The sequence below is a fragment of the Zonotrichia albicollis genome, chromosome 2, assembly GCF_047830755.1.
Source record: "Zonotrichia albicollis isolate bZonAlb1 chromosome 2, bZonAlb1.hap1, whole genome shotgun sequence".
NCBI classification, from domain to species: Eukaryota; Metazoa; Chordata; class Aves; order Passeriformes; family Passerellidae; genus Zonotrichia; species Zonotrichia albicollis.
Genome location: NC_133820.1, coordinates 115,916,544 through 115,935,630, shown reverse-complemented (window position 1 = coordinate 115,935,630; position 19,087 = coordinate 115,916,544). Strand labels below are relative to the sequence as shown.

At 45.2% G+C, this 19,087-nt stretch overlaps 2 protein-coding genes across 2 annotated transcripts in view; both read left to right on the top strand.

The window, feature by feature from the left end:
- DGAT2 (diacylglycerol O-acyltransferase 2) overlaps positions 1-12,060 on the top strand; it is a 31,562-nt gene extending 19,502 nt beyond the window's left edge. The window contains exons 6-8 of the mRNA XM_005487158.4: positions 1,735-1,909; positions 2,567-2,769; positions 3,554-12,060. Of these exons, the coding sequence (XP_005487215.1) occupies positions 1,735-1,909; positions 2,567-2,769; positions 3,554-3,708 (533 nt within the window). The 3' untranslated portion in view covers positions 3,709-12,060. The remainder of the gene's footprint in view (positions 1-1,734; positions 1,910-2,566; positions 2,770-3,553) is intronic.
- Positions 12,061-18,471: 6,411 nt separating this feature from the next.
- UVRAG (UV radiation resistance associated) overlaps positions 18,472-19,087 on the top strand; it is an 88,971-nt gene continuing 88,355 nt past the window's right edge. The window contains exon 1 of the mRNA XM_074536144.1: positions 18,472-18,685. Coding sequence (XP_074392245.1) covers positions 18,605-18,685 — 81 coding nt within the window. The 5' untranslated portion in view covers positions 18,472-18,604. The remainder of the gene's footprint in view (positions 18,686-19,087) is intronic.

Below are 19,087 nucleotides of genomic sequence, written 5' to 3'. Positions count from 1 at the left end.
TAGAGGGCTTGTAAGTTATGACTGGGCAGAGGAAACAGTGTTAAAAATACCAATAAGTGTTCTTGCATGGCCTGAGCTTCCTTTTTTGGAGTGAGGGCGCCTGTCAATTAGATAGAGGTGAGGGAGTAACACTTAAAGACTGTGAATTGAGCAATCCAGTAACCTGTTTGCTGTTTCTGGAACTGATTAATCAATAAATGACTTTAAAATATCTTAGAGATATTAAGATCTCAGATATCTTAGTAAGTACCAAGGCTGGGAAGATGGTAGGAGTAGCTGTACCTGACTCTGACTTGTTAGAATGGACTATTTCTGAGATTACTGTCTTAAATGAGGGAGAGAAAAACTAACTGGATCTGGTGCAGAGGTGTTTGTCCCTATCTAGAAAGGGCATATCTCAGGCTGGTTTTTATTTTCCTATACTGATGTTAGTTGTGGTGTGAAGCCCATAATTTGGGAATTCCCAGGCCAGCAGTGCATGAGAAGTTGGGATCTGCTTTCCAGTTTGTCATGTCTGTAAATTTAGTTGTGTTGCTCCAGTTTCCATGCAGCCTTTTTATAGTTTAAAAAACCATCTTTAATCTGTTCAGATTGGCAGATAAGTCTTGGGGCCAGCCAGAGCTGCTTTCTCCTTTTTGGAAGGAGTGTGGGAGTAGGCATTAGCAGCATCATTGCTGGCTTGGCTATCCCTGAGCATTGTGCTTAAACCAGAGCAAAAGTGTGCTTCTTCAGTTCCTAGGATCTAAGCAAGTCTACAGGTGACATGAAGTTAACCTTCTGAAAGCCATAATTTGTTTTTACTTTCCTATACTGGAACTTAAGGGTGCTGATACAAAGGCTTTATTTACATCACTTGGAAAGTGCTGAGAATTCCCTCAGTCCTTTTTTCTGTGGATAAACCATTTCCAGGTGAAATTATAACAAATCATAACACTGTACCAATACACACAGTTGGTTTACAACTAGTAGCAATTCTTAATTTTACAGCCTGCTAGAGGCTAAGGTACAGCAGGGACCCTACAAGGAATGAGGGCATGGCCAGTAAACCTATACTGTGTGAATGTGCTGAAGAGCAGAATTTTATCTATTGTCACTTGTCTTCACATCTCATGGGGACTGGTGCTTTAGGGCAGAAATTGCTTACTAAAGGTGAAGGGAGGTCCTGCTCTTTCCAGTGTGGAATGGAGGGAAAGACCTTCACAGACACTTTCCTCAGAGCATGGATTTACATAAACACTCTGTCCTATAAATTGCAAGAGCTTCATATTATTTCAGATCTGTCTTAAAGGTTTGTCCATTTATTCTTTTCATACCACTAAATCTATTCCACTACCTAATTTTGCTGAGGAATTGGTCAATATCAGACTCTCGTCCATCAAAATAACACAACTGCTTTCTTCCTTTCTAAAGGTAAACCAAATCCTACTGTAAAGTTTACATGGAGGGAGGATGTCTGACACCAATGCCTTTGCTATCACTAGATATAGAAAATCCTTGCTCAAGTCCTTTGATAAAGGAAGAATTTTGAGAAATGATGTTTGTGGAGTTCGACCAAGTCTAGTGCTGCCAGGTCTGTGAACTGCTTATCTAGTTGAGGAATAGACTGCCTACTCTGACCAGAGGGAGGTGGGACAGTCCACTTGCAATTGAGGCACAAACTTTGTGCTGTAAGTATGAGAAGATCCTGAAGTCCCCAGCCAATCTCATTGCCTTGTGTCTGTGTCCTGACTGCAGGTATCTGTCCTGTGAACCGTGACAGCATAGACTACATCCTGTCCAAGAATGGCAGTGGCAATGCCATCGTCATTGTGGTCGGAGGGGCGGCAGAGTCCCTGAACTGCACCCCAGGGAAGAACTCTGTGACACTGAAGAACAGGAAGGGATTTGTGAAGCTGGCTCTGCGGCATGGGTAAGGGCAGCCTCAGGGCTGGAGCAGGACTGCTGCCAGGGGAAAGGTGCTTTTATTTCAACAACTTGGTCTAGGTAGAGATGTCCCTGTTCAATGCAGGGGTACAGGACTAGATGGCCTTTAAAGATCTCCTCCTGCTCAAATCATTCTGTGATTCTGTTCCCTGAAGCAGCTGATACCTTGGAGGGATTCTCTGTTCTGCAGTTTTGCTGCGTTGTCTGGGTGTTTGCCCAGAGCATCAGACATGAGTGTCCTTTGCCTTCTGCCCCTGAGCAAGGTGCAGGGCTAGGGGGATCCCTGGGACAGCAGGAGGCTTCCACAGCAAGGAGAGGCAGTGCCAGTATGGGGTGATGACCTGTGCAGTCCCCCTGTTCCCCATGTGTCTGAAAGGAGATGGCCATCCAAAATAGGAGTTGAGTATATATGAAAGCATGTCCCATGCCTGACTGCACAATGTTCCACAGGCCCATTGTCAGTACAATTCTCTGGTGTGCCTTCAAAGTATATCTGTTATGTCAGTACCTTGTGCTGCTAAGACAGCTCTGGGCAGTGGCACCAGCAGCTGTGCAGCCTGGCAGAACACACAGCAGCAAGTGTGGGGCTGGCATGTGAGCTGCAGTGCAGGGAGTGGGGTCCTGACTCTTTCTGTCTTTCTAGAGCGGACTTGGTTCCTGTCTACTCCTTTGGGGAAAATGAAGTGTACAAGCAGGTGATCTTTGAAGAGGGTTCCTGGGGAAGATGGGTTCAGAAGAAGTTCCAGAAGCACATTGGCTTTGCTCCCTGCATTTTTCATGGCCGTGGCCTCTTCTCCTCCAACACCTGGGGCTTGTTACCCTACTCCAAGCCTATCACTACTGTTGGTAAGACTTTGGTATAAACATGCTGTGTGCCTCTCTAGGTAGCAGAATACTTGAGTCTGTGCTGTACATCTGCTGTAGTTTGGTTTTGGAACCTTGACTATAAAATGGCTTTCTCTCCTGTATAAAAACCTTCCAGCAAAACTGAGAATGAGCTTAGAAGAGTTTCCAGAGGTTACAAGCCTTCAGTCAATGTTCTGCTTCCAGGCAATTTTGCAAGAGAGCTCTTTTTTGTGGGGAAAAGACTGTAGCTCTACTTTCTTTGGCCTTGCATAGCTAAAGTCAGAAGTAACCTGGCCCCCCATATTGCAGTGGGATGCATGTCTGACAGCTGAGTGTTTAAAGCCAGGCCTAAATCTTGCATTTGAGTCTTCTAAACCAAAGCAGCAGGGCTTTAAGGGAGGAGGGGGAAAAGGTCAGCTTTGCTTTTGTGGTGTGTTTAGGGGAATACCTAAGAACTGATTCTTGGCTCATGTTAATTGAGGAGGGATTTATCACTCTGCTGTAAACAGAAGGGGGACTTCCTAGCCACTTTGAACAGTAGATGCATTTGTGCAGCTAAAGCAGATCTGGTATTGCTGCAGATTTGGTGTGTGTCCTTGTTGTGGGACAGTTGTGCTTCAGAGCCTGGTAAAGCTGTGGGGAATCAGGCAAACCTCTGCTATAATGGCAAACTGTGCTGTGCCAGAATGGGTGTGCTGAACAACCATAGCTGTGTCCATAGAGGACAAATAACTTGGGTTGTAGGAGCATTTAAGCTAATATGGATTTGTCCCTTTTTTATCAGTTGGAGAGCCCATCACCATCCCCAAAATTGATAATCCATCCCAGCAGGATGTGGACTTCTACCATAGCATGTACGTGGACTCCCTGATCAAACTCTTTGAGAAATACAAAAGCAGATTTGGCCTGCTGGAGACTGAGGTCTTGGAAGTCAACTGAAGGCACTGGCTCAGGAGCACCTCCTCCTCTCAGAACCAACACATCGTTTCCAGGAGTCCAAGTTGTCACTGTGTACTTGAAAGCCTGTGTGGGTGTATGTATTCTTCAAAGCAAGTGTTTAAAGTATTGCTAAACCACTTAAAAATAATAAAGGCTTTGCTTTAGAGAAATCCCATTAAAACATCTTTTTATACAAAAAAAAAAAAAAGCACAACTCCCCATTGCTGTGAGGATTTGGATAAATGATTGCCTTTGTAATCTGCTGTATAATGCTGTTGGATCACCAGCAATGAATTAGAAAAATTCCTACAGCTACTGTGCCCTCTAGCACAAGCAGTTTTGGGAGAGTAGGATTCATTTGGTTTTCAATCTAAAAAGCAGCAGGTTGATTTGAGCAGCGTGGCAGTTTTGCAGGTGTGTTGCACAAGAGCCCTGTTGAGACATGCTCACGTAGTACAAGGGTACTTTTCTGCTTTGGAAAAGCCCTTTCTGGAAGTACTGTTGGGCTGCCACCCCCCCTGGTGTGGCATCTATGCTGAATGGTGCAGAGAGAGTCAGGTGAAGCTTGATCCATAGTGCAGTGGATGATTTTGTGGCTGCAAATTCACCACTGTATTTAAGATGTCAGTTCAGAAGCAGGTTTGTCCCAGGTGCTGCTTGCACAGAGGCGTGTAGCTGGAAATATGAGGCTTCTTCATAGCCACAGAATTCCAAGGATAAGCTCTAGGAGCAGTGGGATGGTGCAGTTGTGTAGCCCTGGTGTTGCAGACTTTTAGGGTAGCCCTTAGGGGGAAAATGCAGTGGGGCAGTTGATGCAAGTGCTTTGGATCCCAGAAGTATTTGGGGAAATCTAGGAGTTACTTCTGGCCTGAAGATGGCTTCCAATTACTCCATCCAGTGAATGTAAAGGAGTAGCCTTTGCACACGTAGGATCTAAAGTGAGCTACTTTTAAAAGTACTTATAAAATGTTTATGTGGATGTTAATGCTGCTTGTAGTGAGATTTCTTGGGAGTACAAATTGTTTGTGTATAAACCCAAAATGCTGCACTACTTGCATGTCTGACCTGCCTTTTGAACCGTTCAGTTGAGTGTATCTTGAGCTCTAAAATGTGCCTTTCTTCCATGCAAGAGGATGGTACTTCACATTCCTGGAATCTTGCCTCGAAAGACAAATGTTCATCTGTCATATTTGATAGATCATTGTATTACAGAGTATCAATTTTTGTACAAATTTCTAGAAATAAACTTGGGCAAAAATAGTGGGCTGCTTTGGTCCCTTCAGTGTTGCAGGGTTTGTGGCAGTAATTTGTATGATTGCAGTTGTGCCTTTTCTCCTACAGGGAAAAATGGTTTGTCTCTACAGAAGCCGACTCACACCAAAATCACCCTCTCTGGAAGTGTGTAGTGGTAGACCTGGAAGAGTGAGGTTAAGGGTTGGACTTGATCTTAAAAGTCTGTTCCAAGCTTAGTAATTCTGTCCTACCATCTGCATGCTCCCTGGATAGTTTAAGCAAATCTTTGTGGTTTAAAGTTGGGGTTTTGCCTGGGAGTGTACAAGGAGCTGAGGCAGCCTCCATCTGTGGACCTCCACTGAGCAGATACAGAAAGCCCATTCCCTATTGCCCCTTACAGCAGATTCCTTTGCGTTTTGTTGCTGCCCAGAACAGAAAATGCTGGATTGCATCCCTGGTCCTCAGGTGAAGAAATCCTTCCAGCCCCTTTCAGGACTTAAAGGGGAACTTCATAAAAAAGAGTGACAAAGGGGCCAAATATTAACTTCTATAAATAGGCAATAAACCTAATAAAGAAGAGATTTAGATTGGATATTAGGAAGAAACTCCTCCTTGTGAGGGTGGTGAGACCGTGGCACAGGCTGCCCAAAGAAGCTCTTGCTGCCTCATCCTGGCAAGTGTTCCAGGCCAGCACCCTGGTTTAGTGGAAGGGGTCCCTGCCCCATGGCAGGGGAGTTGGAATGTGATGGGCTTTAAGGTCACTTCCAACTCAAACCACTCTGTGATTATTCTTGTCAGAGCCCCCAGACTTCTACTACTGCAAAGTGCTGCAGGAATAGCTCACAGTGCTGAAAAGTTCATGTGGGTTCTTGTAGTAACAAGGGAGGTTTTAACCTGTTGTTTTTGGGCTGGGTATGGCCTGTGAACCACGGAGGTGATCTATCAGTGCTGGCTGAGTTTCACAGCCTCACAATGCTGTTCTCCAAGGTGAAAGCCAAACTTACTCTTTGCCCTTTTCAGGTGTGGCCAATGGAATTTTAAAGTCTCCTGCTGAGGAACATAAACCTCAGCAGGAGGTGTGTTGCTTGCTTCCCCTTTTCCTCACCCCTAGTAGGGTTGATTTGTATCTGTGCGTTCTGCTAGCTGACATGAAGGTTGTGTTTCCAGTGACTTCTCTGGAAATGAGTAACAAGAAAAGCTCTTTATAGCTACTTGTGACATGTCACTGGAATCCTCTTTGAGGATTCCATGAACTGGAGGGGGTCAGTTCTTGCAGAGCTTTTTCCAAGCAGTGTTTTTGATTATCAAGTTCTAGATCAAAGCATAGCTGCAGACTGAAAATCCCCCTAACACAGAGGAGGGGGAAAGTTATTTCAAACAAGGCTCCATTGCAAAAAGGGATATACTAATGAAGATCCTGTGATTTTCCATACTGTGAGGTTGGACCAGCTGTGCTGAATTCTTGGCTGTGCTAAGAGTGTAATAAGAGATTGACACTGAATGTTCTTTTGCTATTAGCAGTCTAAGAAAAAAGAATTTTGGTCTGAATTTTGTCTGAGATCAGACAAAGGTACATGCCCAAGGTACTAGCCCATGTTGTCTCATACAATAGTGTGCACAAGGCCAATTGCATCTTGGGCTGATCTTGCAGTGTGACAGCAGCTCAAGGGAGATGATCTGGTCCCTTTGCTTGTGAGGCCTCACCTGTGCTGCTGCCTTCAGCTCTGGAGTGCCCACAAAGACACAGACCTGGCAAGTCCAGAGGAGACCACACAGGGGCTCTGAGGGCTGGAGCCTGTCTCTGCAGACAGACTGGGAAAGCTGAGGATGTTCAGCCTGGAAAAGAAAAGGCTTCAGGGTGATCTTAGAGCCCTGCCAGTGCATAAAGGGGCTCCCAGAGTTGTAGAAGGACTTTGGACAAAGATATGGAGGGATAGGGCAAGGGGTAATGGCTTCACAGTGACAGAAGGGGCAGGGTTAGAAGGGCTTTTAGGAAGAAGTTCTTCACTCTGAAACAGTGGCACAGGTTGCCCACAGAAGCTGTGGCTGCCCCATGCCTGGAAGTGATCAAGGTAAGGTTGGATGGGTCTTGGAGCAACCAGGTCTAGTGGAAGGTGTCTCTCCCATGGCAGGTGTGTGGAACTGGATGATCTTTAAGGTCATTTCCAATTCAAACCATTCTGTGCTCCTATGAGCTTAAGCACTAATAGGAGTTAAAATTATTACCTCTGACTTTGTGCTGGTAAACATTAGAACAGTCTGCCTAGGGAAGTGGTGGAATCATGATCCCTAGGAGTGTTCTAAAAGTCTATGGATGTGACTTGTGGGCAGTAGGTTAGTGGTGGCCTTGGCAGTGCCAGGTTAATGGTTGGACTCAATGATCTTAGAGAGGGCTTTTCCAGCTGTGACAGTTCTATGATTCTTTGGTTCTGTGACTATGCTGTGTATTGCTGGGATTGTGTCAGGATGGAATTGCTGTGCTCTTGCTGCCTTATCTAGGTCACTTCCCTTGGCTGAGATAGGCTGCTCTCCACTATAGACCAGCCCTGATAAAGCTGTCCTTACAATCTCTGTTGAGAAATGAGCATCTTTGCTTTCCTGTAGACCTGTCTTGTTTTTAGCTCAGCAACTTCCCCTTCCTCTGCTTTTGTTTAGCTTGATATATGAAATATATTTGCACTTCTATGGTTCTTCAAGATCTCCCTGTTCTCCTAACATTCCTCATTATTCCTGCAAGAACCCTGATAAATCTGTCCCTCATTACGGGCTGGAAGAGGGGACTTTCCACTTTCACCAGTTTTTCCTCATGTGTTTATCCATAGTTACTGTCCTGTTTTGTCCTCTTTGCCTCAAATCAGAGCTCTCCCTCTGGCAAACAGTGCAAAAGGGAACATGACTCAGTTTATGGAAAAGGCATGGCAGTTGGATGCAGGCCACCTGCAGTGATTTATCCCTTCCTTGACTGCCAGCCATGGGCATCCTGAGCACCTTACATGAATCCTGGCTTCAGTTTTGAGCCCTTTGTGACAAGAAGGGCATTGGGGGACAGAAGTATGTCCACAGAAGGGAATGCAGCTGGAGAAGGGGCTGGAGTGCCAGAAGTGGCTGAGGGAGCTGGTGGGGCTCAGTGTGGAGGAAAGGAAGCTTGGGGGGGACTTTGTCACTCTGCAGGTCCCTGACAGGAGAGTGAGGTCAGCTGAAGGCGGGCTCTGCTCCCAGGGGACAAGGGACAGAACAATAGGAAATGGCCTTAAGTTGCACCAGGGAAGGTTTTACACAGTATATAAGGGAAAAAATCTTCACTGAAAGGGCAGTCAGGCATTAGAACAGGCTGCCAAGGGCAGTGGCAGAGTCTCCATCCCTGGAGGGACTTAACAGAAGTGTAGGTGTGGTATCTGGGGACATGGGTTAGCAGTGGGCTCGGTATGGAATGGCTGGACTCAATGGTCTTGGGGGCTTTCCCAGTCTTCCTGATTCTGTGGGTTTGCTCAGCTGTTTTTTCCCTCTCTGTGAAGCAGGGGCAGCATTATTTCCTACAGCACCAGCCATAAAGGTGGGATATCACCAGCTTGCCTTGAGCCCCTCGTTAATTAGCATAGCATAAGCAGAACAGTGCTGTTTTTCGTGTGTACACAGCTTTTTATTTTTTTCTTTTCTTTTTTTTTTTTTTTTTTTTTTTTATTTTTAAATTCAATGTGGAAGCAGACCTGGGTCTAATGAAGGAGATTGAAAAAACAGAGAGGACGTGCTGCCCCCATCAGGTGCCTGTCAGTAACTCCATGATCATGTAACAAAGCCTCAAGCATTTTGGGGAAACGCCAAGCTAAGAAATCGTTCACCCAGACTAGAACAGCCTTCCTTTGAGGAGGCAGAGACCAGAAATAGATGCATTACCCTCTAAATGAACTTTTTGTCAATTTAGCCCAAGCAGCAGTACCACAAGGAATAGCAAATTATTTTTCTACAGTGCACATTCTCAAAGCTTCATGCTGTAAAATGATCCCCTTGAAAATGGTTCTGTTTGGCAACAGCTTAGATAACTGAAGTTTTTCCATTTAAAGAAAAATCCATACTATCAGAAAAATAGGCATATTCTTGCCTGCTAATGCCTGGGATTCAAGGGAACACATTAGGCAGCTAAAAGGGCAGGAAAAAAAAATGCTAATGTAGGGATTTCTCTGTTTTGCTTTGTGGTTATCTTTTTTCCTCTCAGATGGGGTTTTTGGAGTGAAGATGTTTTAACTGGTTGTAAAAGGCCATAATGTAAGCCCGGTGGGAATCTGAAACTCCATCCATGATCTGATTATTTACTGGGTCCCTGATTCCTCTTAGATCTGATCCATACTTCTAGCTAATCATACATTGGGAGCTTTTTCCTCCAATAGTTTTTGGCTTTGGGGTGTGCTTTGATCAAGGCAGCACAATGCAGGCAGAAGCAGACTGAGCCAATCTTAGCCTCTGTGCCAAAATGTCATACTGCCGTTGTGTGAGATCTTTGCAACGGCTGAGCTTGATGATCTGAGACATCTTTTCTAGCCTGAATGATTCTGTGATTCTGTACTTTTATGCAAATAGGCTGTACAGCATCAGCAACCATAGAACCCATCCATTCTTCCTCCTTTGTCACATCAGACAAAGGTCTGGATATCCCAAATTCTTTTAAAATAGATGTAAAGGTTTAATCAGTGAAGAGTCAATCAGGATGTTACAACCTACAGATGATACCTTATAAGTATCAAAGGTCAAAGTTTTGGTGCTTTGGTAAAATGGCATTATATTGTCTGGGAGATGCTTATAGGCAATGAAAGTACAAAGTTTTGGTGCAAATGCTGTCCTGGGGAGGCTTAACAGCCAGTAGGCTCTAGTTCAATGCCTATACTGGTTTTTTATCTTCTTATGTATATTTAGCTTTCATCAATGCTTTCATCCAGCAGAAACTTTTCATTCAAAGGGCCTTAAAGGTCTCTATAAATATTCCAAACAAGGATTTACTTTTCCCATAGATTAAATGGAATCACTTCTGGAGTGGAAAGCACAACCATGACACATGAGATTAAGTGATAAAATCACATTACCACCTCTGCAAGATGAAAATGCAGGTGCACTAAAGGGAGGGACTTTATTTCAAGCAGAATTCAGAAATAAGTTTCCTTCAGGGACTTATGGTAATGTACCAGGAGATATTTCGTGGCTGTACTTACATGTGAGCTTAGGAATTTTGCAATTCTTGTTTGGAAGACATCTCTTGCAGTCCCAGTGCTTCTTTGTTATGTGGGGATAGAAGTCAGAGACAGAGACAACACGCACTTTCAGGGATCCATGCACCAACAATGGATTTTATTGTTCATATAGATCCTCTTTATATAGGGGGTTTGAAACACCTTGGTCTAAACTGACTGGTCTGGGTTTAACACCACCCAGCTCTTTGAGCAGTGTGATGTCTGTGGCTTAGGATGGAATGATTGGGTGCAGTCCCTGTTTGGGTTTGAATATATCCTATCATTGCTCACTGAGGGACCGGTTTATTGAATTGGATTGGGTTCCTTATTAATAGCTGAATTAATTGCTGAGCCACAGACCAGCTGTGACACTTATTCAGTAGCAAATCACTAGAGTTTGGCCTTGATCTACTCACTGAAATCAGAAAGCCTCTTCTGGCTGATTTACCTGGGCTTTTAATGTCCCCAGTAGTAGCAACCACTTTGAGGTCAGTGGGTGTGATGGACCCTATGTGCTGTTCTCCTTCCTTTAATTGCCTTCTCATTTAAAATATATTTAGTTTTGTAGAATTACAGAATCATTTCAGTTCTGAAGCCTTTGAGACCATTGAGCCCAACTATTCCCCCAGCACTTCCCAGCCCACCACTAATTCATGTCTCCAAGTGCCACATCCACATGCACACATCTGTTAAATCCTGCCAAGAATGTGGACTCTACCACTGCCCTAGACAAGCTGTTCCAGGGCTGGATGACCATTTCTGTGAAAAATTTCCCCAATATCTAACTTAAACCTCCCCTCACACAACTTGAGGCCATTTCCTCTTGTCCTGTCCCTTGTTCCCTGGGAGAAGAACCTGACTCCCCCCTGACTCCACCCTCTTGTCAGGGACTTGTAGAGAGGGAGAAAGGCCCACCTGAGCCTCCTCTTCTCCAGGCTGAGCCCCCCAACTCCCTCAGATGCTCCTTGTCACACTTGTGCTCTAGTCCTTTCACTACTTTCCCTATCTCATTCACAATATATATTTAAAATACATGTTTGAGTCTGAGAAGGAACTTTTTTCCATGTAAATAATAACCCTTTTAAGCACCAGGAGAGTAACAGATATTCTGAGCATCATTTGCCTTCCAAAGCATCAGGAGTCCTCTTCTGTGTCCTGCGTGGAAATTATCTAATGGTTATGAGCTGACTTGAAAATGTCTTCTACTGAAAATGGATGTCCTCTGTGCACATAATGTAACCTAAACAGCTTGATGGTGTGTCAAAAACACAATGAAGTGTCTCTGTCTGAGGTGGGGCTTATCTATAATGGGACACTTGGGAAACTTACGGTAAATTAATTAAATCAGTTTTAATACCCCCATATTTATGTAGCTGATGGTGATGGTAAAGTGCAAACAATGGCCAGTTGCAAAGTAATACAGTCCCCCTTGGAGTTTATTGCCTTAAAGGCTTATATTACTATTAATTTAAAACCAAGGCCCTCTACATTAAAAAGATCTGACCTTTATTGTGCTTTTCACTGTGAGCTTCTGATACATTGTCTAGGGATTACCAGAACACCTTAGGGATCTGCAAGTGTCTCACATAAATTCAAAATAACCTCTGTGAAGGGAGCAAACATATTCAGCTGCAACTAGAAATACAGATCCTGAGAAATACCTTGGAAACAAACAGGTGCAAAGTTCAATGCCCACAAAACCAGTCTCTTGTTTTAGTCACTATCGCTTGAGATTGGTCCCTCTCAAAGGAAAGCTAAACAAACCCTTTTAACCCCACATCTATGGCTGTAAAATACATTATTTAATACCCATTCAGTGCAGAATTTGTCCTTTCATCCATGTAAAAGGTTCACAAACTTCAAGTATTTTGCTCTGCATTTGGAATGCTTCTACCCATCAGTGAAGTATGTTGTCTCACTGGAGGGATTTTGCAATGATCTCATACCCCAATAAGAAGCATACCTGACCTGATCTGTGGCAGAAGTAGGAATTAGCCACAAGGTCAATGCTTCCCTTCCCAAAGGTGCTACCCTGCCAAAATTTGCAATAATGTCTATTAAATAATATCTGTAATAACTTGCAGGTAGTATCTCTCTACCATATGTAATTTTGAAGGACATGAGTCCATGTATCAAAATTTCAGTGCAAAAAGACTACTGATAAAGTAGTGCTTCCAGAAATGGTAATTAAATATTCCAGTGTAATTTCTGACAATTCCTCACTGGCACTTCATACAGCTTTCTCCAGAGCCTTCTCAAAAATACACTCCATTCTGCAGGAGTCTTTACCAGATTTTGTTAAAATTGTTTTTGGGAATTTTGTTAGTAGTAATTTTGATTATTTTCTTGCTTTGCTTTCCAAAAAAAAAAATGTCCAGAAGAAATGCCTTCTGGTATTCCATAATGTCAAAGTGAGGAGCTTCCAGTGTGAGTTTAGACAACACATAAACACAAGACATAGTCAGTAATCTGGTGATGTTTTTGACTGTTGAATTCATCTGAAGAAAACTGAAAATCACGGAACCACAGACTGGCTTAGATTGAAGGGGACCTTACAGCTCATCTTGTTCCAGCCCTCTGCCATGTGCAAAGACATTTTCTACTATACCAGGTTGCTCTAAGCCCCTTCCAGGGCTTAGAACACTTCCAGGGATGGGGCAGCCACAACTTCTCTGGGCAACCTGTGCCAGGGTCTCACCACTCACAGGGAAAAATTTATTTGAAATACCCAATTTAACCCTGCTTTCTGTCAATGTGAGGTCATTCCCCCTTGTCACACACCCACAGAGTCACAGAATATTCTGAGCTGGACCCACTAGGGTTATTCTGTCATTCCAGGCCCTTGTCCAAAGCCCCTCTCCAGCTCTCTTGCAGCTCCTTTAGGCACTGTCAGGAGGTCTGAGGTTTCTCTGGAGCCTTCTCTTCTCCAGGCTGAACACCCCCAGCTCTTCCAGCCTGTCTCCAGAGCAGAGGTGCTCTAGTCTTAGAACATCTCCGTGGCCTCCTCTGAACTTGCTCCAGCATCTCCACGCCCTTCTGATGTTGGACCCCAGAGCTGGAGGCAGCTCTGCAGGTGGGACCTCACCTGAGCAGGACAGAGGGGCAGAACCCCTTCCCCTACTGCCCTGGCTGTGGGATCAGCCCAGCACATGGGGGCTTCTGGGCTCTCAGCACACATGGTCAATCCTGCTGGACTTCTCACCCATCAATACTCTAAAATTCTTCTCCCCTGCTCATTCTTCGCCCAGCCTGTGTTTGTGCTTGGATTGCCCTGACCCATGTGCAGGACTTTGTAGGAATACAGCTAGAAAGCCAAGCTGGGAGCACTGTCCAGCTCAGGACAGAAATGGATATGTTAGCCTTAGTGGGCTGCAAGCCTTGGCAACAGAAAGCAGAACCTTAAAGAAGGAATGCAGAAGTTAACAGTGTGCTTGGTAAGCAGAACTCATATGAGATAACACACACCTGCACGAGTTAGTAGGAGGCTCTGAATTAAGCAATGTTACCTAGTTACATAAATGTTATAGTTGTGCTATTTTTACTAATTGCTGAAGAGGTATATAAGCTCAGCTTTGTGAATCAATAAATGGCTTCATGTGTGCAAACCATGGAGTCCACGTCTCTTTCATCAATTGCTGTCAGGACCCTGGACATAGTCTGGTTGAACCTCACAAGGTTCACACAGACCCACTTCTCCAGCCTGTCCAGATCCCTTTTGACACCATCCCTTCCCTCTGCACAGCAGACATCTCTCCGGCTGGGCAGATGGAGATGCACACAGCGCTCCCACATCCATAACCTCCTTATCTGCCCAGCCTGAGTGGTGTGTCTACTGTACTTGCTGCAGCTGCAGGAGCATCATCTTTTATGATAACACACTGCAGAAACACCCATGGGGACAAACTAAAGGTTATACTGTGATCTTTTGATTTGATTTTTTGATTTGGTTAAAAAATTCAGATGACAGTTTCCTGGGGCATCAGTAAATGACACAGGGTCCTGTGTGATGCCATATACGTGGGTGAGTTGGGCAGTACTGCTCCAGCATTACTGCCTCCAGTGACTGCTCATAATTAGGGGCAAAAGAAACCACTCTCCAGCTGAAGCTTGCAAATGCTCTGCTTAAAATAATCCAAAAATCCTAATGAATGAATGAATTATTGTAAGCCCTATAATTCAGGAACAATCTGGGTTATTAATGACCATGTTGAATGGTCATTGTGGTGAATGATACAAGACAGGTACTAAACCTCTCAAAACTCATGAAAATCAATTGTAAATCTGAAACCTTATCCCTACAAATTTCTCATTTTATAATGCCTTTGGAAATGGTTCTTTTTCATGCTGACATAACAAAACCTATCAATAAATCTGAAATTTAGAATAAGGCCAAAGCTTGAGCTAGCGTGAGCTGGAAATCTGCCAGGACTTCTTTGCAGCTGTATGAGTTCCACTGCTACAAAATCAGCAATATATCCACATGGGTTTTGGGGTCATATTTGAATTTTTCTCTGAGCAATATTTTACTTTTTACTCCTTGAATTGTGGGTTAGAGCTCTCAGTCTACATCAAGCAGCAAATGCAATCTCCATATACAGGGCAGGTGAACTGCTATGGTAAATAAATAATTTGACTTTTCTAAACATCATTATTTTATCAACACAGTCTGGTCCTGTGGAAAAGAAGAAAAGTAGGAAAATCCTACTATAGTAATGACTTACGGACTTAAAATTCAGCAAATTTCACTGTGCAAATTAGTGTCCTGGTGTTCTCTGGGATACAGTTAATTTTCTCCCTAGTAGCTGGTATGTGATTGTGTTTTGGATTTAGGATGAGAATATATGTTGATAACATACTTTTTATAGAAGGAGAAGGTGAAGAAGTAGGGGAAAATCAGAAATATCATGTTTCATCTGAGGATGGACTTTTTTTTTAAAGGATGTTTGGGGTTTTTTATATTTTGGGCAAACAAGCAGTGGCATCTTCACACTGCTTCCATAAGTTGTTTTTAGTGATTTATCTCAGGAAAAAACTATTCTTAAATCTGTGATCTTTGATTTTATATCTAAGTCTAAGCTAGAATTAGTTTTGCTCTCTGAGGAAACATATCAAGAGTCTCCAAGGCAGAAAGCATTCTCAAAATTTCTTGATGTTTACATAATTTTGTCATTCTGAATGCATTTTTCACACCTTGAGCAAAGAAAATCCTCAGATTTCATCCTAAAAATCAAGATTCAATAGTCCAAGGTGAAGATGGAATGCTTAAAAGGAAGGAGTGTCTGGTACTGAGCCAGGAACCAGGAGGTGAATCAAACTGATACAACAGGTCCAAAATCACTGTGTTTGAAGTTCCTGATCTCAGCATGTCTCAGGAGTCTGGGTGCTTGAAAATAGAACACTGGCTACAGAAAATACTGAAATAGAAGGGTTTTTTTCATCAGAAGGAAAAAAAATGGAGACACACTTTTTCCCAGAAGATCTTCCATAAAAGGCCACTGTTTTTAATTAATTTCCCTAATCAGAGACAGCAACATTCTCTACTCACACACACCAGGCTCAAAAATGTCCAAAACTTAAGCTTGAGGTATTGAATCTATTTGATGCCTACATGTAGAATCAAACAATTTGGGAAAAGAAGTCCCTATAGATATGTTACTATGGGATAAACCAGGGAATCATGCAGAAGAAAAGTTTAGTATCTCCATTTCAACTAGGAAGCATTTTGGAGAAAAGCAGACCATGGTGAATAGCTGCAAAGGAAGGAGCGGAATGAAAGATGACTTCATGCTACAAGGATGGGCATCAAACCCCAGAAAACGTGACTTTCCATTCCAGTTTTTATTTTACTCCCTCTTTTTAACAAGTTCACTTTTGAGCCAAAGTGACCAAAATAAGTGCTGAAGACAAGCTGTTACAACACCTCACTGGAGCATGGAACATGACAAACAGAGGAGTACTGCAGGTGAATGAAGGCTTGCTGGGCTTCCAGCAGGATGCTCTCCATGCTGTGGGAGGTGCTTGGTGCTGAGGACAGGAGAACTGGAGGAGAGGAGGAGCAGAGGATGGGGTTTTCCAGCACTCACAGCACACTCAACCCTTTTAGAGCAGCATTTCCAGGGAAGCATTTCCAGTGCTGTGGTATGCATTAGGGACAGGCATTCCCAGTGCTCCTGCAGGGATGGCAGGACTGCTGTTCTCAGTCAGGTGTTTTGGCTCAGTCCTGATGGTCCCTGACAGTGCCATGGGAATGGGATTGGCATCTTGAGTACAACCACCTATGCAAGGTAGGTGCTGCAGAGTGCTCCTGGGATGGCTGGCCCTGGTGGGCACAGGCTCTGAGAGCTGGGGATGGTGCTGTTCCAGGTGGGCATGGTCTTTTCTGTTCAGGATGGATGTTGCCTGGGTGGCATGGGATGGAGGAAGGAGCTGAGGGGATGGTTGCATTCGTCTTTGGTGTGCATAGGCATTGTGGTTGGTATGATGTGAGGCGAGTTGGCCTGATGGGGGATGGCTCGGCATGGAATGGGATGGGTCCATGTGCTGTGGGAAGGGTTTGTCTGATATGGGACTGGTTGGCACAATGAGGGGCAGGCTGGTCTGTTGTTGGGCAGGTTGGGGTGATGATATGAGGCAGGTTGGGGTGACATGGGGCAGGTGGATGTGCTGTGGAGAAGGCTGGTGTGATGCAAGGCAAGTGGATGTGATGCGGGGAAGGTTCATAGAATCACAGAATCATGGAATAAGCTGAGTTGGAAGAGACTCATCAGGATCATCAGCTCCAGTTCCTGGCCCTGTGTAGGACACCACAACCATACCACCCTGTGTCTGAGAGTATTGTCCAAATGCTTCTGGAGCTCTGTCAGATTTGATGCTGTGACCACTTTCCTGGGGAGACCATTCCAATGCTCAGCCACCCTCTGGATGAAGAACCTTTTTTAAATCTCCAACTTAAACCTTTCCCAACTCAGCCTCAGGCCATTCCTTCAGCTCCTGTCACTGGTCATGAGAGTAAAGACACTGATACGTGCCCCTCTGCTTCTCCTCCTGAGGACACTGCAGACCTCAATGAGGCTTGCTCTTGTTCACTCTCTTCTCCAGGCTGAACAAAAGAAGTGACCTCAGTCGCTCCTTTATAAGGCTCTCCAGACCCTTCACCCTCCTTATGGTCCTCCTTCGTGTGAAAAATGCCAATCACTTGTTTTTAAAATTTTAAAAGTTTTATACTAAAAAAATGGTTATAAAACTAGTAATACAATTAGACTAATAATAATTTGGACAATTTGAATTAGGACAATATGAGAGAATAGAGACAAAGTGTTACGGATATCCAGGTACCTTTTTCTGGGCAGCACAAGCCCGAAAAAGGACACACATTAACAGAGGATTAACCCTTAAAAACAACAGCCTGTTGTATATTCATACACCTCATACATGATGCATAAATTCCATTCAAACACAGGATTCTGTCTGGTCAGTGTCAACTTCTTCCTCTGAATCCTGATGGGATCTTCAGGAGGCAGGAAGAAGTTCGTTTCTGATAATGGGGCAATAAATTCTCTTTCTCTGAAAGATTTAGGTGATGTGTGGCTGCTATCTTGCTGCGAGTCCTTTCTTTAAAAAAAAGTATCTTACATAGCTTAGTTTCTATTTTTACATTTTTTATAACCTAAAACTATATTTAACACACTACTTAAGAGAATTAATACAGCATTACTTTCTAACACAACACATATAATATTCATTTTAATATTTGCGAAAAGCCAATCATAAAATACACCCATTTTTCACAGTTGGACCCTCTGCAATAGCCTAAAGCCTCTTTTATATTGACATGACACAGATGGATGTGACACAGGGCAGGCGGGCCTGTTTGGGGGAGGTGTCACATGGGGCAGGTGGATATGATGCTGAGTGGTCGGGCTGATGTGGAGGGGGTGCTGATGGCGACACCATTCCCGATGCTCAGCGCGGGGCCCGGCCCGGCCTGGCCGCCCCTCAGGGTCGCCATGGCGACCGCCCCTCGGCCCCTCCGCCGAACTATTTTCCGTCCCCCACGTGATGACAACAGCTCCCGCACACGTGACGGGGGGCGTGCTGTCAATCAAATCCGTCTCCTCCAATCATCGCCCGCAGTCGGGCACCGTCCCGCCTTCCGGAAGCGGGCGCTCTAATCGGCGCCGGCGCGCGTTCCGGCGGTTTGACAGAGCCGACGCAGCGGGGCGTTGATTGGCGTCGGGCTGAGCCAGTCGCAAGTCGAGAAGGAGAGCGGGGTCCCGCCCCTGCGGGGCGCGGGCCAATGGGCGCGCGGGAGGCGGAGCCCCGCCCACCCCCCGGCACTGCGGTAATATGGCTCCGTAGCGGGCGGCCGGCTTGGCGTTGCTGCCGCCATTAACCCCTGCGCGCCCGGCGGCCTCGGGGGAGCGGAGCGGGGACCCTGCGTGAGGATGACCTCGGCTGCCGGCCCCGCCGCCTTGCCGCCCGGCTCCGCCGCCCGCGCCCTGCATGTGGAGCTGCCTTCGCAGCAGGTACGGCGGGGCCTCGGCGCGGAGCTCGGAGGGGGCTGAGGAGGAGGAGGGTGTCCTGAGGTGAATCAGGGGTGTCCCCTGAAGTGTGGGGTGTTCTGAGGTGAAGGGGATGTGCTGTTTTAGGCGTGGGATGTGCACAGGGGCGTGCTCACTGAGGTGTGGGCTGTTCTGGGGTGCAGGGAGATGCTTCCTGAACGGAGAGCAGCTCCCTGAGGCGTGCAGGGGCTGCTCCCTGCGGTAGAGGGGGGGACAGGTACTCCATGGGGTGCCAGTGGGGCTTCCCCGAGGTCTGGGGGAACCTGAGATCCAGTCCCCAAGCTGGTGGGAGTCCCTGAGGCCGGGGCAATTTGAGCACCTTTCTCCTAGGCTGGTAGGAAGGCCAGAGGCAGCATGGGGGCAGGG